General features: G+C 43.5%; 1 protein-coding gene and 1 long non-coding RNA gene across 5 annotated transcripts in view; both read right to left on the bottom strand.

Moving 5' to 3' along the window:
• The window catches only part of slc12a5a (solute carrier family 12 member 5a), a 127,994-nt gene extending 110,575 nt beyond the window's left edge, over positions 1–17,419 (bottom strand). For 2 of the 4 annotated variants that reach the window (XM_076025025.1, XM_076025022.1), the window contains exon 1: positions 16,994–17,418. In XM_076025025.1, coding sequence (XP_075881140.1) covers positions 16,994–17,213 — 220 coding nt within the window. In that variant the 5' untranslated portion in view covers positions 17,214–17,418. Of the gene's footprint in view, positions 1–16,993 lie in introns of all 4 variants that reach the window. The other 2 variants (XM_076025023.1, XM_076025024.1) reach the window with 2 other exon arrangements.
• A 5,005-nt stretch (positions 17,420–22,424) lies between these two features.
• Positions 22,425–24,317, bottom strand: LOC142887378 (uncharacterized). Its single transcript, XR_012926533.1, has 6 exons — positions 24,161–24,317; positions 23,846–23,994; positions 23,673–23,746; positions 23,456–23,563; positions 23,140–23,238; positions 22,425–23,038 (listed from the first exon to the last, which is right to left on the bottom strand). It is a non-coding gene; the product is annotated as an uncharacterized LOC142887378 (long non-coding RNA).
• Positions 24,318–24,383: the final 66 nt, after the last annotated feature.

Raw genomic sequence — 24,383 nt, forward strand, 5'->3', positions numbered from 1 at the left:
GTGTAAAGCACACAACAAAAACAACATGAAGTGGCAACATTTTCACGAAGATTAATCTATCAACATAGCCGTGATCAATTTTGGGAGGACTAGCCCTTTAATTTTAAGCCTAATGCCGAAGGACAAGCCTCCACACGCCCCAGCGACTCGTCATTATTTTCCCACATAGAGGAGAAAAAATACATTTCCTCTGATTTACACGCCCACACGGATGATGAACGGTCGCACAATAAAGACCGAGGGAGGGATACCAAGGAATAAAGCAGTGAAGGCAATAAAACAAAAGGGGAATAAAGGAAAGATTGAATCTGAAATGATGGCCTCATTAGATGCTTACACAGCAAACAGGGCAAACAAATGAGCAGGAGGAACTAAACGTGTAATAGTCGTAAATTCACAAAGGCTATATCCAACGGCGACATGCATCTCCAGCATTGTTGTGCCTGGGATGCTGTCATAAGTTCAGGTTAACAACTCAGCCGCTGTTTCGTGCCAATCCCAGACTTATGGGCCGCCCAGCACCATTACAATGCAGCGGCGAATTTACAGGCGGCTATGCGACATTGCTATCTATTACGGCAGCTTCCTTCGAAGGAGACAAAATCAATTTCAATTAAAACCAACCCGGCCAAAGACAGGTCCGCGCTTCAGGCACGGGAGATGGCTGGAGGCAGCAAATGACAGCCTCAACATGAGCAGCTGACAAGCACTTAGGAAATGGAGCAGCTTGACCCCGGAACTGGGCGAGTGACAAGGAAAAAGCTTTAACCGTCCACTGAGAGGGGCTCTCTCCCCATATTACCTGAAATCAGCATGCATTGATTTGACTTGATTTGGTGACTTGCACGAAACTTAAAGTTTGACAGAGAAGTAAGGGCGGCTCACTTTTTTGCCTGCTTTAAAGCACAATTCTGGTTGTGGTTTAAGGGGCTTCACAGAGAAGAAGGGCAAGGCTCTGCAGAGAAGCCTTAAATAAGTGGCACTGACCCTGGTTAACAAGACCAACTCTGCACAAATTCAGAAGAAATGTTTCCTCTCACAGGTAAAGCTGAGGTCAACGCATTAATCGATGCCTGTATGTCTCGGCCATTGGTGCAGGGGCAGCAGTTTCAAAGTAAAATCCACGTCTAAAGAACAAAGTTTTTTGTTTTGTTTACTTAAATAAGAAAAACGAAGGACAATCTGAATGTGTGGGTAAGTACACTGTAATCAGGTCAAAAGTTATTCATCTTATGAACCAGCTGAACTCCTTGTTTGAGGGAAACTGGAAACATACAGACAACATACATACATTATTCAATAAACTAAATTTAAAAAAAAAAGGAACTTTTAAAATGTTGGACTACTGTCACGAAGGACGAACAATGTCCTATTCTACTTTTAGGTTTTCACGACTGAATGTTTTTTTTTTCTTAAAAGATGCAGGAAGCCTGAATAATTCACGAGAAAAAAGCAGGACAACAACACTTAGTGTACAACAGCCCGACTCTATACGTCATCAGGAGTAGTACATAACAGCTCCTGGTTATTAGCCACTACTTGGTTTAAATATGTGGGGCCTTTTTTTGGCGTACCCTGTGTTTTTTTTTTTTTTTCGTGAAATGCAAACCCTGACCTTTAATGGTGGTGGGCAGCCGCGGCGCCACGCTCCTCAATCCTGCAAATAGGAATCCCCACCGGCTCAAGCACACAAACATGTGCGAAGAACACACACGGGCATATGCACGCACAAACAGACAGAACGCACTACTGTGCATAGATACAAATACACACGTGCGCAGACGACCAACCCCCCGCCCCCCATCTTGCAATCCCACTCATTAATAAACTACGCCTGTGCCTGGAGAGGAGTTTGAGCATGAAAGACAAAAGCGTTACATAACGCATGCATAGAATTCTAAATCACAGGCTCGACTCCGGGTCTTCACAAGTGGGAGTGTTCGCCTTAAATAGCTCGGATTATAACGAGTGATGCTTTGCACTCATCCAGTCCAGCGTGACTCTGGCTGGCGCAGGACTTCCAGGCTGTTAACTGGTTTCACAGGCAAAAAAAAAAAAAGGTAACTAATCACTTAGGAAACAATGAAGGTGTGCGTTTATTGCCTATTCTTAAAGGTTGGCACACATTTCCTACAATTCCTATTCTTGTCTAAAAAAAATAAAACTCACAGATCCACTGCTGCCTCTTCTCATTTGAATAAAACCTCCTTACATTGGAAACATTTTTCTTGGTTGGTATGGAACAACCAGGTAATGATGTGTGGGCTAGCATTGTCTGGTAGAAGTTCTCAGGCTCAATTCTCACCAAAGCTTTGCCATGTGGAGTAACCATTGTTTCAGGCCCTAACTGGTTTCTCTCCGGGTACCCCAGCTTCAACCGACCTCCAAATTTGGTAAACTAGTGACTCTAAATTGACAGTTGGTGTCAATGTACAGATAGATGCCTGTTTGTGTCTGCTTTTCAGTATTTTTTGATAAACTGGCAATCTGTCCTTCTGTTTCACCCGAGGACGAAAACTAAACTCTGACCTTTAGGGAAATCTGAACACGGTATATTTTTCACAAGTTCACAACGACCTACACTCAATAGCACTGATCAAATAAACTTGGTTGAAATGTGAAGCCGACTTTGTGCAGACAGGACATTTTACAGCACCAGTGAGTAAATAGAAAGGAGTATGACACCATCAGTGCCATTTCTGTTGCTTGGTTTGTTGACGACAGTTGCAGCAGCAGTCACCCCGAACTGAGAAAGTGAAAAGGTCATCCCAAAGTCCTGACACTGTCAGAGTAATATCACAGGCCGACCTAAGACACTGCCAAAATCCTCTAATGGTGTTCGACTTTTTCCGAGATGGTCAAAAAAAAAAAACAGGACAGGGTAGGCTGGAGATAGAAGATGACGGACAAATAAAATGAATGGATAATGGAGTAGAATAAGATATCTTTATTTTGTGATTTTGTGCAAAACTTGGTTATTCATGGAGTTGGACATTTATGTTTGAAATGGAATAAAAAAAAAAGTTATACTGGTTGAAAATCAATGTAAATGCCATTAACAACATGAACATTTAATATGCTAGAGCAGTAGTTTTGTGAAATCCCAACTCACAACCTCTAGCACGGTGCTGTGGTTTCTCAAAAATTCATTTTTCCCACACATAAAATTGGTGATATCATCGCAAAAACTAGCAAAAAACGATAAAACATTGCAGAGGTGTTTGGAGTTGACAAACCACTGCACTAGAGCTGTGATGCTGAAACCCCTGCCTGCGTCAGTATGTTGGCGCGACCGGATGAGAATACACAACAAAGGGAAGGAATCCCTCAGCAAATATATATGTTTAATTAGTGCCAGCACACGGAGAACGACGGAGGGTGGAGCCGGATTTATCAGTAAGGCAGTGGCAGCGCGTCTCGCGGCTCAGCTCGCGTGGCAGCCTTCAGGTGTGATTGATGACACAAACAGCAAATCTTACGAAGCCTTTGTCCTGCGAAGATCTCTGAAGTGTCTTTATTCCCCCGAAATCCGAGAGCGATCCATCATGAAAACAGAGGCGGCGGTTGCCTTGCAACCATTTGAAAAAGCACGGGGCTTCTGAAGGCTGCCATGTGTGCATATGGAAATCCGAGAGTCTTCCTAGCGAGAATGAGGTCAATTTTTGTGCCTTTTATTTCGAATCTTGTGCAGCTTTTTGATATGGAAATGTTTGAGGTTACCGTTCAGCTCATTCTCAAGGCTTTGTCTGGCTCGCTAACCGATAAGCCTTGGGAGCACAAGGGAGTGAACGAGATGGGGAATTGGGGCTAAAACGGGGAAGGGGGGGGGTGGGGGAATAGAGCGCGTGTCCATGTCTGTGCACGTGAGAGGGAGGGAGGGAGAGAGAGAGAGAGAGAGAGCGAGAGAGAGAGAGAGAGCGAACGAGAGGGAAAGTGATGGAGAGGGAAAGAGAGACCTCGTTTGCCAAGGCTGTTGTGTCTCCAATGTGGTGGTGGAGCCACTGCAATGCACCAAAACTAAGGGGAGTGAGGTTGTATCAGTGAGGGGGTGGGCACAGGGAAGGGAGAGAGATCGAGAGGGGAGGAAGCAGAGGGAGTCACCAAATACAGAGGAAGGGGGCGAAGGTGGTCGCCAGCGGAGACGTTATCAATAAAAGGCAAAGAAGAGGGATTACATACCGAGACAGATACGACGCAGGGAAACTTGGAGTATGACTCTGTGTGTGTGTGTGTGTGTGTGTATGTGTGTGTGTGTGTGTGTGTGTGTGTGTGAGGGAAGGGAAGGGAAAAAAGAGAGAGTCAAAGCAAGGTAGAGGGAAATAGGCCCAGAAAAAGCCATTTGCCATCCATCTAGCTTTAGCCTCGGGAGCTAACAAGCGCACTGATGGCCAAAGTCCAAGATGACGGCATTTTGACTTTTCCTTTCACCTTGTTGTTCACTCTTGATCCACTGCCGCAACGAGCGACACACTTCTTTGGGACACACACACACAAACACAGAAAAAAAACCAGGCAGGACAATCTACCTACCTCTTTCTCCACACAGACCATTAACACAGCAAATCACCCAAAAATGCATTCACACGCTGGTGCTTCTTTTCGCAATCCGTTTAGCTGGCAAGACAGGCTAAAGTGGCTCGGAGCTGAGTGCACATAAAGGAAGGTGGAGAATAGCAGGAGACAGAAACACCAAGCGTTGGTCTGGAAAGAGAAGGGGGTCGGTGATGTAGGTGGAAAACCTGCTACGTCTGAAATGTGGCACCTTGAAAATCACAGAGTGGGAGTTAAATACGCATCGGAGGGTTGAGATATTATCAAGACACATCACGTGTGCAGCAGAGTCGAAACGCCCGCAGTTTACCTGCCCGCCAACAAGCGTGCATGTGGGGAAAACAAATGACTGCGGTGACAGGGGATCAAAATGCGCCGTCTGCGAATGTGCGGCTGGCGGCAGCGGCGGCGGCAGCAGCAGCAGCGGCTCAAGAATCACACTGCGTTTTTGGCTGGCAGATAAAGGGAAGGTCACGCAGGCGCGAAGAGGGAAGGTGAGGAAGGGAGCAGATGCCAGGCAGCAAAAAGAGAGGGAGAGGATTAATGGGTTGTCATGACTCAATCAACTCTGAGAGCAACTGTTGGGCTGATTCCCAAAATGGATGGTGGCCATGTGTTTAAATCAACTGAGGGGGACTGAAGGAAAAAAAAAAAATGACAACACCAAACAAGAAATAAGAGACAAAGGCAAGAACGAGGAGCACTGTGGTAGGAAGTACGACAGAACAGGAATTTCCCTTTTATTATTCTGGATTCAGTTTTCTTTTGTTTCAAGACTTTCAGGTGTTTCCAAATTACAATTCAACAGTGCTGTTTCCTAGCTGAGCTCATTCGGACGGAAAATTGTAATCTTGGTTTTCTTTTCTTCGGAGAGACAATGGCTTAAAACAGACGCTACTGTCTGTCTGAACAAAAGAAAACCAAGAGTATATCTAACCAAGAAAGACAGAATGAACATTTTCAATTTAATGTATATTAATTGAAATTTCTGTCTGGCTGGATCCACACGATAAACCAACCCAGCAACTAGTTGTGGATTTGGGGAATTTGAAGGCCAGGTTAATGAAGGCTGTGTACACCCTTTACCCTCAGCCAGTTCCTGGCCAGTTATGGGGCGGCAGCCAGAGGTTTCATATCCTCAGGGCGGTGCAGCAGGTGTGTGATGATCTGCAAAACCTCTTGGGTTGGTAGTTTGTGTGAAGTCTCTCTTTGCATTGCAGTGAGATCAATGTTATTTACTCCAGCCGTCTGTTCTTTTCGTGTCGGGCTGATTGCGTCTCATCATCTGGACCGTCTTCTTCCTTCTCTCAAATCTATTGAACGATGGCTGTGCAGCCCAGTGCGCTTAGCTTTGCTCCAAAACATTATTTTTATCCAACGGCACAAAGGATGACATGTCACATTAGTGTCGTTTTCACTTTGCAGTGAAGTTTACAGAGCGCTTGAAGGCAGCCGTAACGTTTTACCAGCACATCCTGAACCATGCAGCAACTGATGGCTCCTTACAAAACTGCTAAAAATAATGTGGAGAAGCTCACAGTAGTTTATCTTAAGAATGAAAGACCAAGTTTGTATCTTTATTTGTCTTTTGAATTGCTTTGGAGGTGTTATTCCTGTTTGGTCCTAAAATTAAATTCAATTTGAATATGTTAACTTCTCGACAAAAATTATTTATTTATTGTCTGCCAGAAAAAAAAGACAACACTTAGCTTCAACACCACTTTTACTTTCTTTGTCCTTGAATTGTTATTTCCTGTGAGGCGCACTGTTAACCATAAAATATTTAAACCAAGTTAACAAGGATGTTGAGAATTTCATTCATTTGCTCAACTTGTCCAGTGGGCTAGACTGCGCTTAAAGAAAATACATTATTTAACGAATAACTTCTGAACATGTGTTTCAGCTTTTCTAAAGTGTGAATGTACCATGCCTGTAAAGAGGTCTGCATGCATATATATATATATATATATAGTGGTCCCACAAAAACCGTCTGTCAGAGGTCTGTCATGTTCATCATAGGTACACTTCAACTGTGAGAGAAGGAATGTAAAAATAATAATAATGATCCAGGAAATCACATTGTATGATTTTCAAAGAACTCATTTGTATAATTGTGCAGAAAATAATTATTTTGCACCTACAAACAAGCAAGAATTCTGGCCCTCACAGACCTGTTACGTCTTCACTAAGAAGCTCTTCTATCCTTCATTTGTCACCTGTATTGTGTTTTGTCTCCACACAGTGGGTAAAATCAAAAGCAAAGCTGCAGAGCAGCTGCGGAAGACACACTGAAGACGAAACTGACTGCAGATCGAGCTGGGGACCTGATATCCAGCTTCAGTTCTATTCAGCAAGTCCATCCACGTACGTGAAAATGGGTTTTGACTGCGATACACCATGAAGTCCTCAAACACAATATTGCTTTGAATTAACTTGAACAATTTGTTTGCTTTTGTGGGCCAAAGCTCCACAAATTGTGGTCCAGCTGCGGTAAGACATCACTGTAGCCAGCGAGGACAACCGCCACAGACGTCTTTGTTTTTATCCTGGACTACACATTGAAGACTTCAGCCTGAATCTCCAACTTCCAGTTCAGCTGCTCTGCTATTGGGCACAAACTCCGCATCAACGCATGGCTGTCAAAAAAAGAAAGACGGCTGCCAATATTTCCCCTTCACCGCCCTTTTGGCAAACATGACTACTTTCACACTGCGGGACAAAGCCAGGCCGATGGAAGGAATTTCTGACCCGGGCCTGTCGCGCAGTCACCCTCTTGACATTGCGCCTTGGCAGCAGGCGGTATGGTAATGGTGATGGAGAGTGTGTTCTTTCGCAGCAACAAGCTGACAAAGCCTGTGGAGTGTGGAGAGAACCGGCCAGTGGAACAAGTCCACCGAGGTACACACACACGGGGCCAAGGCTCATTCTTCTCCCACCTGCCTGCCGCAGCGCTCCAGCAAACAGCCCAACAGGCGCTCATCCAAAAAAAAACGGAACGTTATGAACTGCAGCAAATCCTTCAGACTCATTCGGTCTGAGGCATTTTTTTTTTCCTTACATAATGCATTTTTCTCCTCACACTTCACCTTTTCAAAAAAAAAAAAAATACAGCGTGTGCCCGCAGTCCAAAGACCCAAATCCCAGAGGGAGTGGAACCCTGGCGTACTTCCTGAATACCAGCCCCGCCCCCTGGGGAGCCATGACCTGCGTCTCCTGCCTGGCGCTCCACCCTCCCCCCTGCTGCCTCCGCCTAAATCTCAGTGAGATATCACACGACGCGCACAACAGCACGACAACTGTGCAGCTCTGGTGGCAGTGATTAATTCTGGCAACCTTCACCCCGTCTAAATTACCATACTGACCTATTAAATGTAAAAATATTCCCAGGCGTTGCTCCGCTTTAGCGTCTCCATAAATAAATGTGGCCAACGCTTTACAGAGACTTTGCGGGCATTTTGTTTGCGATGTTCGCAGCAAAAACAACTGAAAAAAAAGCAAATTACGGCACTAACCTACCCGACTGCGCCTCCTAGGGTACAGCTGGTAAAAGTGCGCAGGCCGCTTGTGAAAGGCTCGGCTGCCCACAGACCCTGGCAGTGTTGAAGCGAGAGAGGGTTTCACTCTTCGTCCCCGCAGGACCAACAAATAAATTCTGAGTGACGAAACTGACTGCAATGACGCGCCGACTGTAATACATGCGATGAGAATATCATAACACACAATACGGGCAATTCACCGGGAGCCAAAGGAAGGAAGAGAGACGTCTGCACAGGGAATACACACAGGGAAACAGAACTTTATTTCATCCTTTTTTTTTTTTACACGCACGATGAGGCAATAGTCTGGAATTGATGACCGATACTGAAATTCAGTTTAGCGGTCAGGTTCATTTTCAGCTCCTTTACTGATTCCTCTGGATTAAAGAAGCTCATTGCAGGGTTTCAAATCTTATTGCACATTCGCTAACACCGAGAACAGAGAGTTTTCCAAGGCCTCCAGGAGAGGGCACTCTTCAGCACAGCATTTACTATCAAGAGACAGATTTTGCTTGTCGCGTCAAGCCTCTCGCAACAACAATTGCAATTGCTGTGTAGAGCATGGGGAACCGAGGAACTGGTTGGAGAATCATTAAGCATTAGGGCAAATGACGCCAAGGGATTCAGCTTTCGCATCAGTGCTGGAATCCTACTGAGTTTGCTGGATAGACTTCTCATTGCAGGGGCTTTCAGAGGAAAGCCTTCCACAAACGGCTATTTTGCAATTTATTAGACTCCAAGCTCGTGCATTTAAATAATCCAGTGGTAATGCAGTATTAGTGTAATATTCTATCCCTTCTTGAATATTTTTTTACTTTCATCCCAGAGTCTCCTTGCTAAATTTATCATGACAAAAAGAAAAAACTCGACGGATGTCTGGCTTGGACCTTCCACACGTTTCAGAAAGAGACCAAGTGGGTGGAATCAAGGCAGAGTGCTGTCACTCATCTGGTAAAGCCGATCAGTGATGTCACACCACAGAGGGCCAATTTGATAAACTGTGTCTCAGCACAAATGAACAAAATGAGTGAAAGTCTGGACTTCTCTGCCTCCCTCACCTCCCTCCTCCACCCCCTTGCAAAATGTGCAACGTCTTCATTTTTTACCCCCTCGTGCACAATAAGGAAACCCAGACAAGCGTGAAGAAATCTATTGGGTAAATGTACAACCGGCCTAATTCTGCATAATTCTTACAGATGTTAGAAGTTGCCCGCGACTGCAAAAAAAAAAAAAAAAAAAAGAAGAAATGTGAGAAATGGCTGCGGCCTGCACGCTGCGGAGGGATCCTGGAGACGAGGGGCTGTGACGGACGCGTCGCTGTCAGAGTTGCGTGGCAGCAGCGAAGCGCTCTTACCTCGCCACGCTGATGTTCCCTCTCCTCCTTTTCTTCACAGCGCTCATGCTGAGTTAGTGTCACCGAGGTCTGGCCTGCGGCCCGCCTGCCTGCATGTGACGATGATTTTGTCACATTCTATCAAATGGTCTCAAACCCCCACCACCACCAACGCGTGCACGCGCGCACACGCACACACACACACACACACACACACACACACACACACACACACACACACTGAGCTTCTTGTCATTTGCAGACACGGTTACATAACAGCACAAGGATTTCTGGGCTAGAGGAAGCTTCACCCCCCCCCCCATTGCACTACCCGTTTTATTCACACACACACACACACACACACACACACACACACTGTTGTGTAATATGCCAGGTTTCTGATCCCTCTCTTTCCCCCACATCTTCATACCTCGCGACTCAGCCAGTTAATGCGCAGCGTCTGATCGTCCTCAGTGGACCGCAGCTGCCCCCTGCTGTCTCATCGGAGAAGCACACTTCTCTCGGTCCACGCAGAATGTAGGTGACGTCGATCCTTCTACAGTTTTCTGTGTGTGTGTTCACATTTTGGGGCAGCAGGGAAAATCATTAAGTTCGTGTAGCTATAGAGAGGGAGCACATGTCGATTTTCATTTACTGGGTTTACACTTTGGCAGCTCAGGACAGCTCAAGCCTCCAAGCGACAGTTTACCATACCATAAAATTTAATGGGCTGCCCTCTACTGTCAGCTCAATGTCACTACACTGTTCACAGCTTTCCATTTCTTCATTTCTTGGGGGGGGGAGAGATCTTGTCATTTGATGTAATCACAAAATTAAATAGGCGCCGGGCATGCAACGCATGGGTTAGATTGATCTGCTCCGTATTGATGGGTTCTCCCTTCCACAGAGAAGGAAATAACAGGGTGAGTGATGGGGGAGTAGCGGTGGCATGTGGCAGCCAGCTAGATTAAAAATCAATGGCGCCACTAAGGAAGAAAAATCCAGCCATTTAATGGCAGCACAGTCGGAGGAGGGCCGTTGGGCGACAAGACACGGGAAGGTAAGTGGAAGGTTAAAGAGCTTTCCCGGCCAAGGGGACCAGTCCAGAGCACAAGGAGAGGTTGTCTATTTTATTCCTGGTGGTTAAAGTGGAAAACACGGCCCTCAGCGTGACACGGTGGAGCCGGTGAAACACTCACCTTTTGCTTCCAGGCGGGCTTACGTAACGCTCGACCGTCACCGCAATACGAAATCCTTTTGTTTCACACGTTAAACCCCCCCCCCCCCACATTGCTGCAAAATACGGTGCATGCAGGTAATAAAAACAAAACGTTTGCCTTCACACAAACGAGCACCGACCCATTACGGTGACACAAACCACCCACACTTGGTGCATTTGATGCATTTTCTTTTTTTGTCTGAGGTAACGCGGTTCAAAACACTTCGCCCAGGTTTGATGCTGTGTTTGGGAGAGAGCCAGGCTTGGGAAGTGCACCGAAGCAAACCATCTTCGCATCACATTTAAAAACCATTAAACCACTATGCACCTGCACATTTTGAACTGATTACCCATTTGTTTACTGCAGCCTATAATTACAGAAACCGGTTGGCGCTCGGCACCCCTGAGCTATGTCTGCCTCTCTGTGTGCGCAGTAGCAAACAGCGTGCGGTCAAAAGCAGCCATTACACCTCGGGGGGATGGAAGTTGCCGCCGGGTTTTTCTACCACTGAGCACAATGGTTCATTGTGTGCGTCATCAGACTCAATGACAAACATAACGAGGAGGTTTTTTTGTGTTAAGCAAAAATTGTGAATTTATGTGCAAACAGCAAGCGAAACAGCAGGCGAGCTGAAAAGTCCCATCCGACGGCAGCGCTAAGAGTCTGTAGCAACGGCACAACGGTGATCAAGATAATTAGAACAAACCCTTTCTGGATAACGTTTGGATTTTTGCAAAATCCAATCAGCAGGAAAATATTTTTAAATATTTTAAGCAAAAACGTATTGCTATCTTTTGCACTTGTGGTAAGGGCCTCCAATCCAATTTCGTTGTAACCTGGAGTACAATCACAATAAAGCCAATTCCTTCCTTAGAAGCTAATTTATTGAAAGGAAGCTTGGCTTGATTCTTAAAATCAAAATTAATATCAATATCGGTGATCAACAAGAACCTCACATAAACTCGGGAAAAAAACTAAAACAGCAGGTTTACTCTGTGTTTATTGTTGTAGTATCCGCTGAAAAGAACACAAAGGGCATGTTTATCATGCTATGTCTTTTAGCCCCACACACTTCCTGAAGAGTGCCATTCAAGAAGTGAAACATCGCTATAGGATCCAGACACGTTCTCCTGTCAGAGAACATTGGTCAAGCACATTTTTGTGGAATGGAAACGTAAACTCAGGTCCCTTCACATCAACAGAGGATGTTGACTAAACAAAGGAAAAGGCACTCTATAAAAATCCGGACCTGGTGTGCACTGAAACAATAACTCCAGCTTTTTGATCCTACAACTGAAGACATCCACAATGAGCCTTTGAGCCTTAATATTCATGTTCGCCATCAGACTGCGCCTCCACTTCAAAGGGGCAGAGGCCGAAATTTTCAGTGTTCGTTACAGCACAGGGCCAGATATGCCTGGAAAAAAAACACACAAAGAATTTTCAGGTTCCAACAGCCAACAGGGTATTACCGTGGGATCACAAACACCAGCAGCTGCTTCTAGACAGTTGGTCTATACCCTAGGGCCTAGGGTATACCCATAAACCCTAGTAGACAGACAGACAGACAGACAGATAGACAGATAGATAGATAGAAGCCACATAAATATCATATATACCACATATACTGTGCATGTGGTATATATGGTATATATACCAAAGATCTTGTTCTTGCCCTGCTTTCCCAGGAAAATAGAGGACTTTTGAGACACCATATGTGGTATGTATGGTATATACGTGGCTTGAAGGAACTTGGAGGGGACGTGTGTATGTTCACTTCACGAACTGACAGGGGGGAAAACATCTGAATATTGCCAGCCTTATTATTTATTTATGGTGGAGGTCTGCAGAGGCTTTTGGTGAGGAGCCAGCACAAACAAGCCGAGCACACTTTATTACAGTGGCAGGAAATGCATGGGAAATTGCGCTCCTTTCATGCTTCAGGTGCATGGGAAATTGCACATTCTTCTTGTGCTCCTGTTTCATTTGCTCTTTGATATCTCCCACACACATACACATACGTGCATATTATGTTATTTTAGTTTTTACTCTAATGACGCCGTTAAATGGCTCGGTTGTTTTAAGTCTAATTGTTGTATTGTTGTCCCAACTCTCTGCTGTGATCTATAAGCTAAGGGAATGACCTCTGACCTCATATATGAGGCTGGTTATTCATCTTAAAAAAACTCCTCATGACTCTGCACAATGATCATCTTCATGTTTGCATTCGTCTGGGACTAAGACTAATTCATCCATAGACTTGAAATATTGTCGTCCACTCTCAACTAAAAGGTGCATTTGCTTACAGAGGAAGCAAGCCATGGGATTTGAGTACCTTATATTGTTCACATACCTCCCCAAGGCTCCAGCAGTCCTCAGGTATTTGCCATTTGTCACGCAAACCCCATGAAAACAAGTTCAATTTTGCAGGTTCCAGTTATTTGAATCCTCAGAAATACAGCATGCGGATGCCCAAAGCAGAAAATGCTTCTTTGCAAATATCTAGATCTCAGCATTATTATTTTTAAAAAATGAGTTGAAATTGACTTCCAACAATGTTTCATTGAGGGAAGAAACACAGCCAGTCTGGCCACATACTAGAGAGAAAGGCTTCAAAAGGGATCCTTGTAACTGCCATCCGTCATTTGCTTGAAGTGCTGGGAAGAGTTACAACCACTGCCAACAACAGCTCAGCATTTACCTTCACAAACACACACACATAATAACTAGAAATGATTAAATGGAAGGCTCACACAAATCATACTGTCACCAACACTCAGTCTCACAGTTTGCATCAATATCTGATTAATATCAATAATGAAGTGGTGGAGCCTGATCGCCATGGCCAAACGTATGGAGGTTAGCAGGTAGCTAGCGGATCAATACACTCACCAGCAACACCTTGTATGTACAAGGTACCTTACAAAGTGTGCATATGCATACCAAGAGTCGTTTGAATTACTGTTGCTTTTCTGTTGCCTCCAATTAATCTGCCCATTTTTGTCTGACTTCCAACATCAACAAGGTATTTTCCTCCTCCTCCTCCCTCCTTCCATTTTCCCCAGTTCCTGGTACTCAGGATGAAATTCAGCAAGTCTTCTTCTTCACCACATCAATGTGCCTAACTTCTTTGATTTGCTGCCATTAAATTCATCATTTTACCGACTTAAAATGTCTTGTGTGTGCAAGTCGACGAGCCCTCTCAGACCAAACATAACGTTGCCCCTTGTCTGCCATCTTCACACATGGAGGGTACCGTCCAAAAGATATTAATTAACACACAACCAAACAGATGCCCTTGAGGTAAACCCGGGACTCAGTGGAGGGATTATGTATCCCAGCGGAGGTGCCGGAAACGGTTGCCGATGAGAAGGAGGTCTGAAAATTGTAAAAGGCTGCAGCCATTGAGTTACAGATACACATTATTTCTTCTCACTACGTCGACATTTGCCTCTTGATGTGCCTACGTGGTCAAACAGCCGACAGATTTTGGCTGCAGAATGCCAATGGTAGAAAATCCAATATTGCTGAATTATTGTTAGGTTACATTAAACGGATCCCTGCATCGCCAACCGTGTAAAACAAATTGAGCCAAAGTCCATCTGCAGCCCATTTCACAGAGGTCCAATGATCTTCGGACAGATATATATCTCCAAAGCACTGCAAGGTCAAGGGCAGGGAGGACACTTAACTGCTAGACAGGGACCTTCCTTCCTGCTTCAGCCAGCCATCATCAGACACACTGACTGAGCTCACAACTCCCCTTGGATCGATGAAAACAGGCTCACAGGTCCAGGCGGGGGTAGGGAGAGGAGGGTTGTGTTTCTTAATTGGTACCAGTCCTCCAATTAAATTAAGAACAGGACCGGGTGAGGGATGCAGAGACTGGACACAGCAGAACGCATTGACACAAAAACACGACCCATTATCAGGGCTGCAAATTCTGTCTTTATGGACACTTCCTCGAGAGGGCTATTCAAAGAATTAAGCAAGAATTAAAAATGTTAGTTTGCGACACAAACAGCGTCACTGGGAAACAAATGTACGGACCAAAGATCTCCTTTTTGCCACGCTTTCCCAGGAAAATGGAGGACTTTGGAGACACCGCCTCCAACATATAGAGAGGAAATTTTGCTTTCTTATATAAGTATGTCAGCGTGACACTTTGAGGCAGTTCTCAGAGGAATAAACGTGATGGGTGTGCACGACCACCGTGGCCAGGTCATGTGTTGTTCACAGGGTGAAAAGATGAATGAGAAAAACTGGCTAACAAACTGACCTTAATCTGAAAAATAAAAGGGTAGTTTATTCTCAATGTGATGTGTGAAGAAACACGAAATGCATATACTGTGCATAAAAGCATGATAATGTAGAAACCACCAGTGTGATCGTAGTTACAGGACAGGTGTTTCTGTTTATTTAATCATTTTTGATTTAATTCAGAATATCACAAATTTTCTTTTGTTTTGTGGAATGGTGATGTAAATTCTGTTTTGTGTGGAACAACTGAAATTGTACTACCTTCGGCATCAACAAAATGCGATGAAGAAAAAAAAAGTCTCTTGTCACGTCTGATATTCAAGAAAGAAAATGGTGCAAATTGATCGTTCTTAAAACTATTTGTGCACAAGCAGGGTAACAGCGTAAGCGCATAAAATCCCACTTATCCCACGTCTCTTAATTCTAACAATCGCAGTGATTCGAAGGGACAGAGAGCATCTCAGGAATAAAGGGCCATAAAAAGCCGCAAAGATTTTTTCGAACATTACTTGCTTAAGTGTTTTCCACTTAGCGGAGCCCATTCTGAGAAGAGACTGGGCGAAAATGTGCTGCATCACCATGGCAACCAGCAGAGTGGATGCAGAGACACAGCTCGCCGCAAGGCTGCAGCTCAGCCGGAGCGTAGCGTGTCTGAGGGGAGGTCCTTCGCTAAAGCATTCCCTGCGTCCACACCGGAACAAAAGGAGATGGGAAGACTTGTTCCTATCTGAGCCGAGCGGCATGCAGTAGTCTGTAAATGTTCTTGCCTGCTGTGACTGATAGCTCGTGCGGGAATGCTGACAAGACATTTCCACGTGCAATGCCCTGCACAAAAAACAGTGGCATTGTTTTAAAACGTGGATTTTTGCGGCGAGTGTCTTTCGTTGCTCCTCTCAGTCAGCAGCTGGTTCAATAGCATCAGTCTGTCAGAACTATTTGACACGGATGCTGAAGGGCTAATGGCAAAAAGACGGAATGTCATTTGACATATACAATGAGACAGGTCGCACGTAAACGACAGCTACAAAAGAACGAAACATAAATGTGTGCCACTGGAAGTATTTCTTTCTTTCCTCTCCTGTTGCTTGACTCAAGTGTGTCAAGCTTCAAGACAATCATTTTTCCTTTATGAAAAAGTGCCATGTACATCTAGTATTAAATGACTTTACTGGAACCAAGCCAATGAATATGAAATGTCATTAAATGTACAGTCCTCAGCAGGTTAAGTAGCATTTAACGACTAATTGTGCAGACACATATATTGTTTTGCGCTTGACTGGGCTTGAATGGTTCTACTTTTTCTAAGCACTAATTATTTGTAACGGCAAAGCCTGCCATGCCGAGACCTGATGGGAATTTCCACAGCTATTCGTTCAGCACCGCTGCGCTCAAATTGGGACCCCCCCCTGACAGGACCTTCATCATTTCACTCAGGTGAGACGGCGGCCACTCTCAAGTGAACCAGACGGATGGCGATTTGGCCATCAAAACGTACCACCAACAAAACACTAACCAGGGCCTACTAGAAAGAGGGGGTCTGGGTGAACGTAACGACCCCTTTTTCCAAATCTTGACATTGACATCTGCCTTTTTAATGAGAGGCGAGCCAGTAATTCCCCCGCCACGCCGTCCAGACAGCCTGATGCCCTTCAGGTTGGCCGCAGCTGGACTCGTGTAGGATTCACCGGTCACAGTGTGCAAGCGAGTGGGAAGCACGGCCTGGGTGTCATCAACAACAGGAAACTGACATGTAAATGGTTGTGAATACAACTTCCAGAGCGTTGGACGGATCACCTGTAACGATGAGAACACGGTGTGGCTGTGATTTCCTGTCTGCCATGCATACCTCCGCATGGCCCGAGTAGGTTCATTACCAATTCAAGTCACACACACGCACATGCAACAGTGACATACAAGCACAGACGGACACACACACACACACACACACACACACACACACACACACACACACACACACACACACACACATATAGTCACAGAGGGCGAGACTCGCATTCCCGCCGTTAGCTCGGGGGCTAACAAGCGGCGTGGTGGTGACGGGGGTTGGAAACGCCGGTAAACAGTCCGCCTACCTTTGAGCACCACCACCACCTCGGCGACCTCAGCCTCTGCACCTCCCCCTCCTCCGCCTCCGCCTCCACCTCCACCTCCTCCGCCGTCGCCGTCGCCGCCGCCGCCACCTCCGTCTACGCTTCCCCCGCCGCTGGTCGGTGGCTCGTCTCCCTCAAACAGCTGGTTCACCTCCCCCTGGATGTCTGAGGGGCGCCGCTCCACCGTGAACCTCTGGCTCATGGCTGTCGCCGTGAGACGCGAGAGCCTCGTTGGACGTCAAAGGAGGGTTGCGGGCAGGGTTGGGTTCGATTCAAAATGTTGTTCTAAAACCAAGTGTGGTAGGAGATTTGTCCGGCAGTAACCAGAGCGGGAGCAGCGTTGTGTCGGGGTAAGGAGATGTGTAATGAGGAGCAGAGCATCTCATCAACCGGTGTCTGCTTCTGCTGCTGCTTCTGCTGCTGCTGCTGCTGCTTGCTGCTCGGCGCGCACCCGGGTCCTAGAGCCGACAATTACCTTTTTTTTTTTCTTCCTATTTGGATATATATATATATTTATTTATTTATTTTATTATTATTATTTTTTTTTATATATATATATCATTTATATCACACCCGATGCAATGTAACGGTAATGTAATTTACGTTTTTATTTATGTATTCGTGTGTGGGTTTTTTTGTTTTGTTTTTTTTTTGCTCATTCGGTAGTCACCCTCAAAAGCTGCGCAACGGAACTCGCGTTGCCAGGCAACCACTTACTAAAGGAGTCTGCCGCTTCCCCTGCTGTAAAAGATCAAGTGTTTCTATGTACGTTCAGAAGATCTAGCTGAGGAGTGGGCAGTGAACTTTTTGACTGGTTCGGTGGGCCACAATGGGTTCTAACATTTGACAGAGGGGCTGGAGCAGGAGCAAATATATATGGAGTGTTTTGGTGACACAGCTCATAGGAGGAAAAAATATATCATGGGATATGTAGAAAACATGTGCATTAATGTCTATTGAAATTGAACAAAAGCATTCCAACAAAATATGTGTTTTTGAAGCCCCACAGTATTTAGCTCTTTATTGAAATTACTCTTAACACACATAAAAATGGATAAGATACAGCTATCTTATTACTTACTTACTATTCAAATCATTTCTTCAAGTTCAGCATGCCGGATTATAAAGCTTGATGGGCCGCGGTTTGCCCAAGCGTGATTCTAGCTGTTGAGCTACTAAGTATGGACCGAGGGAGCAAAGAAATATCCGCCAATTGACCACTATGAATTAACCTTTATTGTTAAGTCTTAATCATTTAACTTCTGAATCATACCCCATATGAGGTGTGACAATAAAGCAAACTGTTCGCAATACAATTGAGAGGCTTTTGTACAAGACTTTCAGTCTTGAAATGATTAGCGGTGCAATCTGTTGAAGATCAAGGCATTGATGAAATTTCCTATGTCAAATTCCTGGCAGTTTTCGTAGTCTGTGAGGGAGAAAAAAAATCATAAATGTAACATTGCAAACAATTTATTTTTTTTTTTTTCACCTCAAATGATTATTTCTTTGCATGCACTTTTATATTCTTTCACCATGATTATTGCCAAAGACGATACATTACGAGTGAGGGCTACGACGATAGATTTCTCTCTTCACCATCACGGTGCACCAAAGAAAAACACTCGCACTGAAATAATCAGCAAATATCTTACTGTTTTGGTCCACATGGCTGTTGTTTTGATAAAAAATAAAAAGAAAATGTGTACAGACCCATTTACACACTTTCCATATCTGTGAAGGAATCATCATCAATTAGAAGTAAAAGCTGTATTTACATTTTAATATCTATAAAGGTACTGTAGAGGTTTGCAATTTCTGTTGGGGTGAATTTAACTTTGCTACTGAGTGAGAGAAGCGAATCTATTGAGGTTGGAAACAGGCAGTGGGTAGAAAACAAAGTTATGAAGTACCAACTCCCAGACACCTGATAGATGGAAATATTTAAATTGCGGTAATTCATGCTGACCTGATATTGTAGCAATATAAAACATTCTGAGACACATGCGTCACAAAAAACACAAACATCAACGAGTCTCGAAAAATGAAAATGATTGCAAAGTTACCCACATCTGGATCCTGTTCCACAGGCTTTTATCAAATTGTGACATGCCAGGGATGAAGAGTGGCCGAGGGAGGCGAGACTCAGCACAGCAGCAACAACACACAAAGTCTTCGTTTTGAAGCTGAGAGCAGAGAACAGAGAGTCTCTCACTCCCTCATCTCTGAAGGTACTTCCACAGACCAGTGGTTTTTTGCAAAAGAAATACATCCCTTCCTGAAAAGCTATGGTGCCAATTGAACATGAGGATCCGTGGAAATGTCAGTCCTTTCTGTAGACTCTGTCCACTTATCAAACAAACTAGGGTCAAACCTATTTTGGGGGGTTGTGTTTGCATATGGAGTTCAGTTAACTGGTGTTGTTGAATCTTTGTTTGGTTCGCCCACTCAGTAGGGCCTGAAGAAAATGAGCAAGTCGCTGACAGCTGGAAAAGAAGCAGTCAAAGTGTGCAGGAAATTGTTTAAAACAACTCAGGGAGCTACAAAGTCTAACAATGTATTTTAGTTGCAGACAGATTTAAAGGTCACACTCAAAGGAACTGTGACCTGTGTGTGAACATGGATCTACAAAGCCACTGTGCTGCAGGAACTTTGTTGCTATTTGCTGTTATTGACTCGCTGGCTTTAGAGAAAACAGATCATCTCCAGCCAAAAAATGGAAGTCCAATGAGGTGACTTTCTGACGTTGTCCCCGTATAGTTGACTTTATTTCTTATGAGCTTTATTGTCCTCTGTTGAACAATTACCTAAACTGATATAGATCACTTTAGGGTAAATTCAGGGTAAACGTGGGTAAAAAAAAAAAAAAAAAAACATTTTACAAGTTTCTTTTTTTTTCAAGTTTGTTTGGGCAGTCTAAAATAAGGCGAGAAGGAGGCAAGATCTAAACTTTTTCTTTTTGTTCCATAAAACCAACTACGAGGCAAGGTCAGCAACAAATGTCATGCATAAAAACAAAATGGAAATGGGACTTATAAAGGAACAATTATCAATGTTTAAAGTACACTTTTTCTAGGGTCATAAAGGCAATGATCAATGCACTTGCATTAATTGTAATAACGTTTTAATAAGTCTGATGATTTTGAGTTTGCTTCCATACAGTTACTGAGATGGTCACAGCTTACTTTTTAATGTTTGCACTATTCTTGGTGTTGTTTATTTATTGTTTTGGAAAATCTTCCTGATACTCCAACGTTGATGTACATTTTGTAACATGATTTGCAGTTTATTTGATGTATCACGTTGTATTCTATTTACTGATCCTGTTTTGTCCTTAGAATGTACTAACTGGTGGAGCAGTGAATATTCGTATTATGTGACCAATTCTGTCAGATTTCTTCAAATAGCTGAGCAATCTGGAAGCTCCTCGACCCTGCTAGTGACCCATTGCAAGTAAAATCTAGCTATATTCAAAATATGTGTTTATTTTACCTATACAATGACACAATTAAAGATTTAATTTTGTGACTAACACAGGCACTGCCTCACAGCCAAAAGTAGATGTACTGTAACTTAGGCCTTACCAACCATCAGGGAAGAGATCATAAATATTGAATGAAATAACTGTGAATGGTGGGGGGGGGGGGGATTATCAGGAGTGCAACCTGCTGGAAGTGTTGATACTTTGTGACAAGAACAAATCCTAAAACAGACTCTTGTATTCTCAGTGCTGATACTCGAGTATCAATCTGCTCAACTCTAAAGATCCATATTGCATCAGTGCATTCCTAAGAAATTATTACAGTTAGAGCCAAAAGTGTTGCTTCGACCTTGTGTCATAAAAGAGACATCATTTCCTTTGTTTTTGTCTAGCTTGGATAAAGTAGAAAACACATTTGAACAACTACACGTTTTTTAAGGAGCGTGAAGTTGTGATCATGAGGTAAGGGTTAGGTGTTATGGTTGTTCATGTTATAAATGAAATGTATAGTTATAAATATTATTATGAGTGCATACAACTTTTAAACTTTTAAACTTTTCAAACAAACTAGGGTCAAACCACAGAGCACAAGTATCATCATCAACCAAACGAGAAGGTGTCAGGTGCGAAGATCGGGGGTTGTGTTTGCATATGGAGTTCAGTGAACTTGTGTCGTTGAATCTTTGTTTGGTTCGCCCACTCTGTAGTGCCCAAAGAAAATAAGCAAGTCGCTGACAGCTGGAAAAGAAGCAGTCAAAGTGTGCAGGAAATTGTTTAAAACAACTCAGGGAGCTACAAAGTCTAACAATGTATTTTAGTTGCAGACAGATTTAAAGGTCACACTCAAAGGAACTGTGACCTGTGTGTGAACATGGATCTACAAAGCCACTGTACTGCAGGAACTTTGTTGCTATTTGCTGTTATTGACTCGCTGGCTTTACGGAAAACAGATCATCTCCAGCCAAAAAACGGAAGTCCAATAAGGTGACTTTCTGACGTTGTCCCCGTATAGTTGACTTTATTTCTTATGAGCTTTATTGTCGAAGAATTACCTAAACTGACATAGATTGCTTTAGGGTAAACTCAGGGTAAAAATCATTTCACAAGTTTTTTTCAAGTTTGTTTGGGCAGTCTAAAATAAGGCGAGAAGGAGGCAAGATCTAAACTTTTTCTTTTTGTTCCATAAAATCAACTAGGGGCCTTGAATGTTTGTCATGTTTTCGTCTGGATTGTTGATGGTTTATTCATTTATTTATTTATTTATTTTGACTATTTATTTTATTCAAAATGTATTCAACTAGACCAATTGAAATCAGGATCAGTGCGACCTGGCAAGGTCAGCAACAAATGTCACGGAGAATAATGACAAATTGTAAACTGAACTTAAAAATGAACAATTATCAACGTTCAAAGTACACTTTATTTTAGGGTCAAAGTGGCAGTGATCAATGCACTTGCGTTGTAAACTTTTTAATGGTTGGTGATTTTGAGTTTGGTTGCGTACAGTTGTGAGGGGATGGTCACAGCTTACTTTTTAGTTTTTGTACTATTTTTGGTGCTCTTTATTTATTGTTTTGGAAAATCTTCACACTATCTATGGTATATTCTAGGAACAAAGTGCGTAATGGTTTGCGGTGCATTTTAAAGCAAGCCACATTGCAAATGGTATCAAATAATAGGCAGCAGGGGGCGCCAAATTCCCAAGATGTGCGAAACGTTCCCTGCAGGAGAGATCGATGTGTCAAGAAAAAGATGTTCAAGCACAGGAGTAACTTGTAGTAAGGTCGAATACCAACAGCGGGCAATTCACGTCTGTTGTAAGGAACCTCAAGTACCATGTAGTGTCCATTAAGCTCCTGTTCATGCACTGAACATTGTTTGAAAGTGCACAACCCAGCTTGTAACCATTGACAAAGTGAATGACAGGCGCAGTCACGTGCAACAAATTTGTTTATTTTCATTTATTGAATTGACCGAATGTACGTCGATCACTATTTCTGCTTGAAACATAAGTGTGAATGTGTCAAACCTAGCATCTGACAGACAACAGAAAGCACACTGACTCACTAACTCTAAATAACAAAAAAATATCATCTTATTGCAAGCACAGACTCGTTCTCTCTTCTCCTCTCCCTCTCTCTCTGTCTGTCACACACACACACACACACACACACACACACACACGATTACAAATCGAAAAAGGAAGAACAGTAAGAAAAAACAGAAAAATTACAAAGATCCACAAATACAACCAAATAAAGATGTGCAACCAAATAAAACTGTTCCCAGATCAATGAGCATTTCCTCTTCTTTTTTTTTTTTATGTACGCTTACAATGTTAAGCTGTTTATAGCTAGTGTGACTGAAAAGTTACCCACTCATGTCCCGAATCAATTTAACCAGGAGGCTGGGATAATTGATCAAATTGTCTGAAAGACACTTGAGGGTCTCTTGATAATTATCTGTCAGTTTCTGAATCATTACTGGAGAAAGCCTTAAAAAATTGACACTAGGGTCCTCGTCAAATCTCTGGCAGTTTCCATAGTCTGTGAACGGGAGAGAAGCATAAATACAACATTACAGAGGCTGTCGTTTTCCACCTTCACCTCTCACTATTTATTTGCTTGCGTGGATATCTTTCCATTACCATGATCTGTGCCAAGGACAATGGGTTTGGCCCAACCAAGACACTCTGCCTGGGTGTTAAACTCAGTCAGCTCGGTCTCAGACACTGTCTGTCTTTTACCTGTGCGAGAAAGGAAACATCAAAGATAAAAGCGTTGTGAAATCAATCTAGTGTACACTATCTATATCATCATCAACCTCGACGACCACATGCTCAGCACAGCCTCAGTTTGCAGTCAGCTGGACTAACAATGTGATTCAAACCACTTGGATACTTTTACACATAGACACATTTAAGAAATCACCACTGGACGATGGAAATCACGGTTTTCTCTTACTTAGCAGCATGAGAAGCGGAAAGCCATGAACGTAATTGTTAATGTAGATGACCATGCAGTCAGTACAGCCAGTTTGCAGCATCACCTCTGGACTGCCTTGTGGAGCACCTGTCAAGCACATTACAAAAGTCAAGGTGGTGATGATTATTTAGTTCTCACTTCAACATAATTCAGCTGCAAAGTAATGCAAGTGTTTAAAGTCAACAAAATCTCTTACCGAACACGTCCGTGGCAAAAAATCTGTTGCCTTGGGAAATATTTTGTACAGTCATATTTGCACAAAGCCCATTTCTGTTAAAGAATTATACAACACATACACATAAGAAAACAATTGTGTGGGATATAGTATAAATTAAAATGTAACATGACAAGTAACAGTTGTGTACTCACACTTTTGATTTATAGAGACAGTCATTGACGTTTGGGGTTTCTGTCGGGGTGTATGTAACTTGGTAACTTAATGAGAGAAGTGAATTTATTAATGTGGTAAACACACACTGGCTCGAAGACATTGCCACAAAGTGCCAAGTCCCAGACACCTGAAAGTTGAAAATGTTGCAATTTGCGTCATTTTGTCCTGATCCCCTGGGGGGCAGCAATAAGTAACATTGAAGAAAAAACAGCACGTCAGGAAACATACAACCAAGAAACACACTAAGTAAATTGTCTAATTAAACTTTTTAGAAAATTCAAATCATTACTCACATCTGGACCCTGTTCAAGTGGCTCTGTCAAATTCTGACATGCCAGGGATGCAGACTGGCTGAGGGTGGCCAGACTCAGCACAGCGGCAACAACACACAAAGTCTTCATTTTGAAGCTGAGCGCAGTCTCGCTCTCCACTCTCTCTTATACTGACCACAGACCAATTGTTTTTTCCATCAGAAACCCACCCCTCACTCTTCAGAAAAGTTGCAAAGTCGAGTGA

Source organism: Nelusetta ayraudi, unplaced genomic scaffold (assembly GCF_046127955.1).
Source record: "Nelusetta ayraudi isolate G7.1 ecotype Tasmania unplaced genomic scaffold, CSIRO-AGI_Nayr_v1 ptg000017l, whole genome shotgun sequence".
In the NCBI taxonomy this organism is placed as follows: domain Eukaryota; kingdom Metazoa; phylum Chordata; class Actinopteri; order Tetraodontiformes; family Monacanthidae; genus Nelusetta; species Nelusetta ayraudi.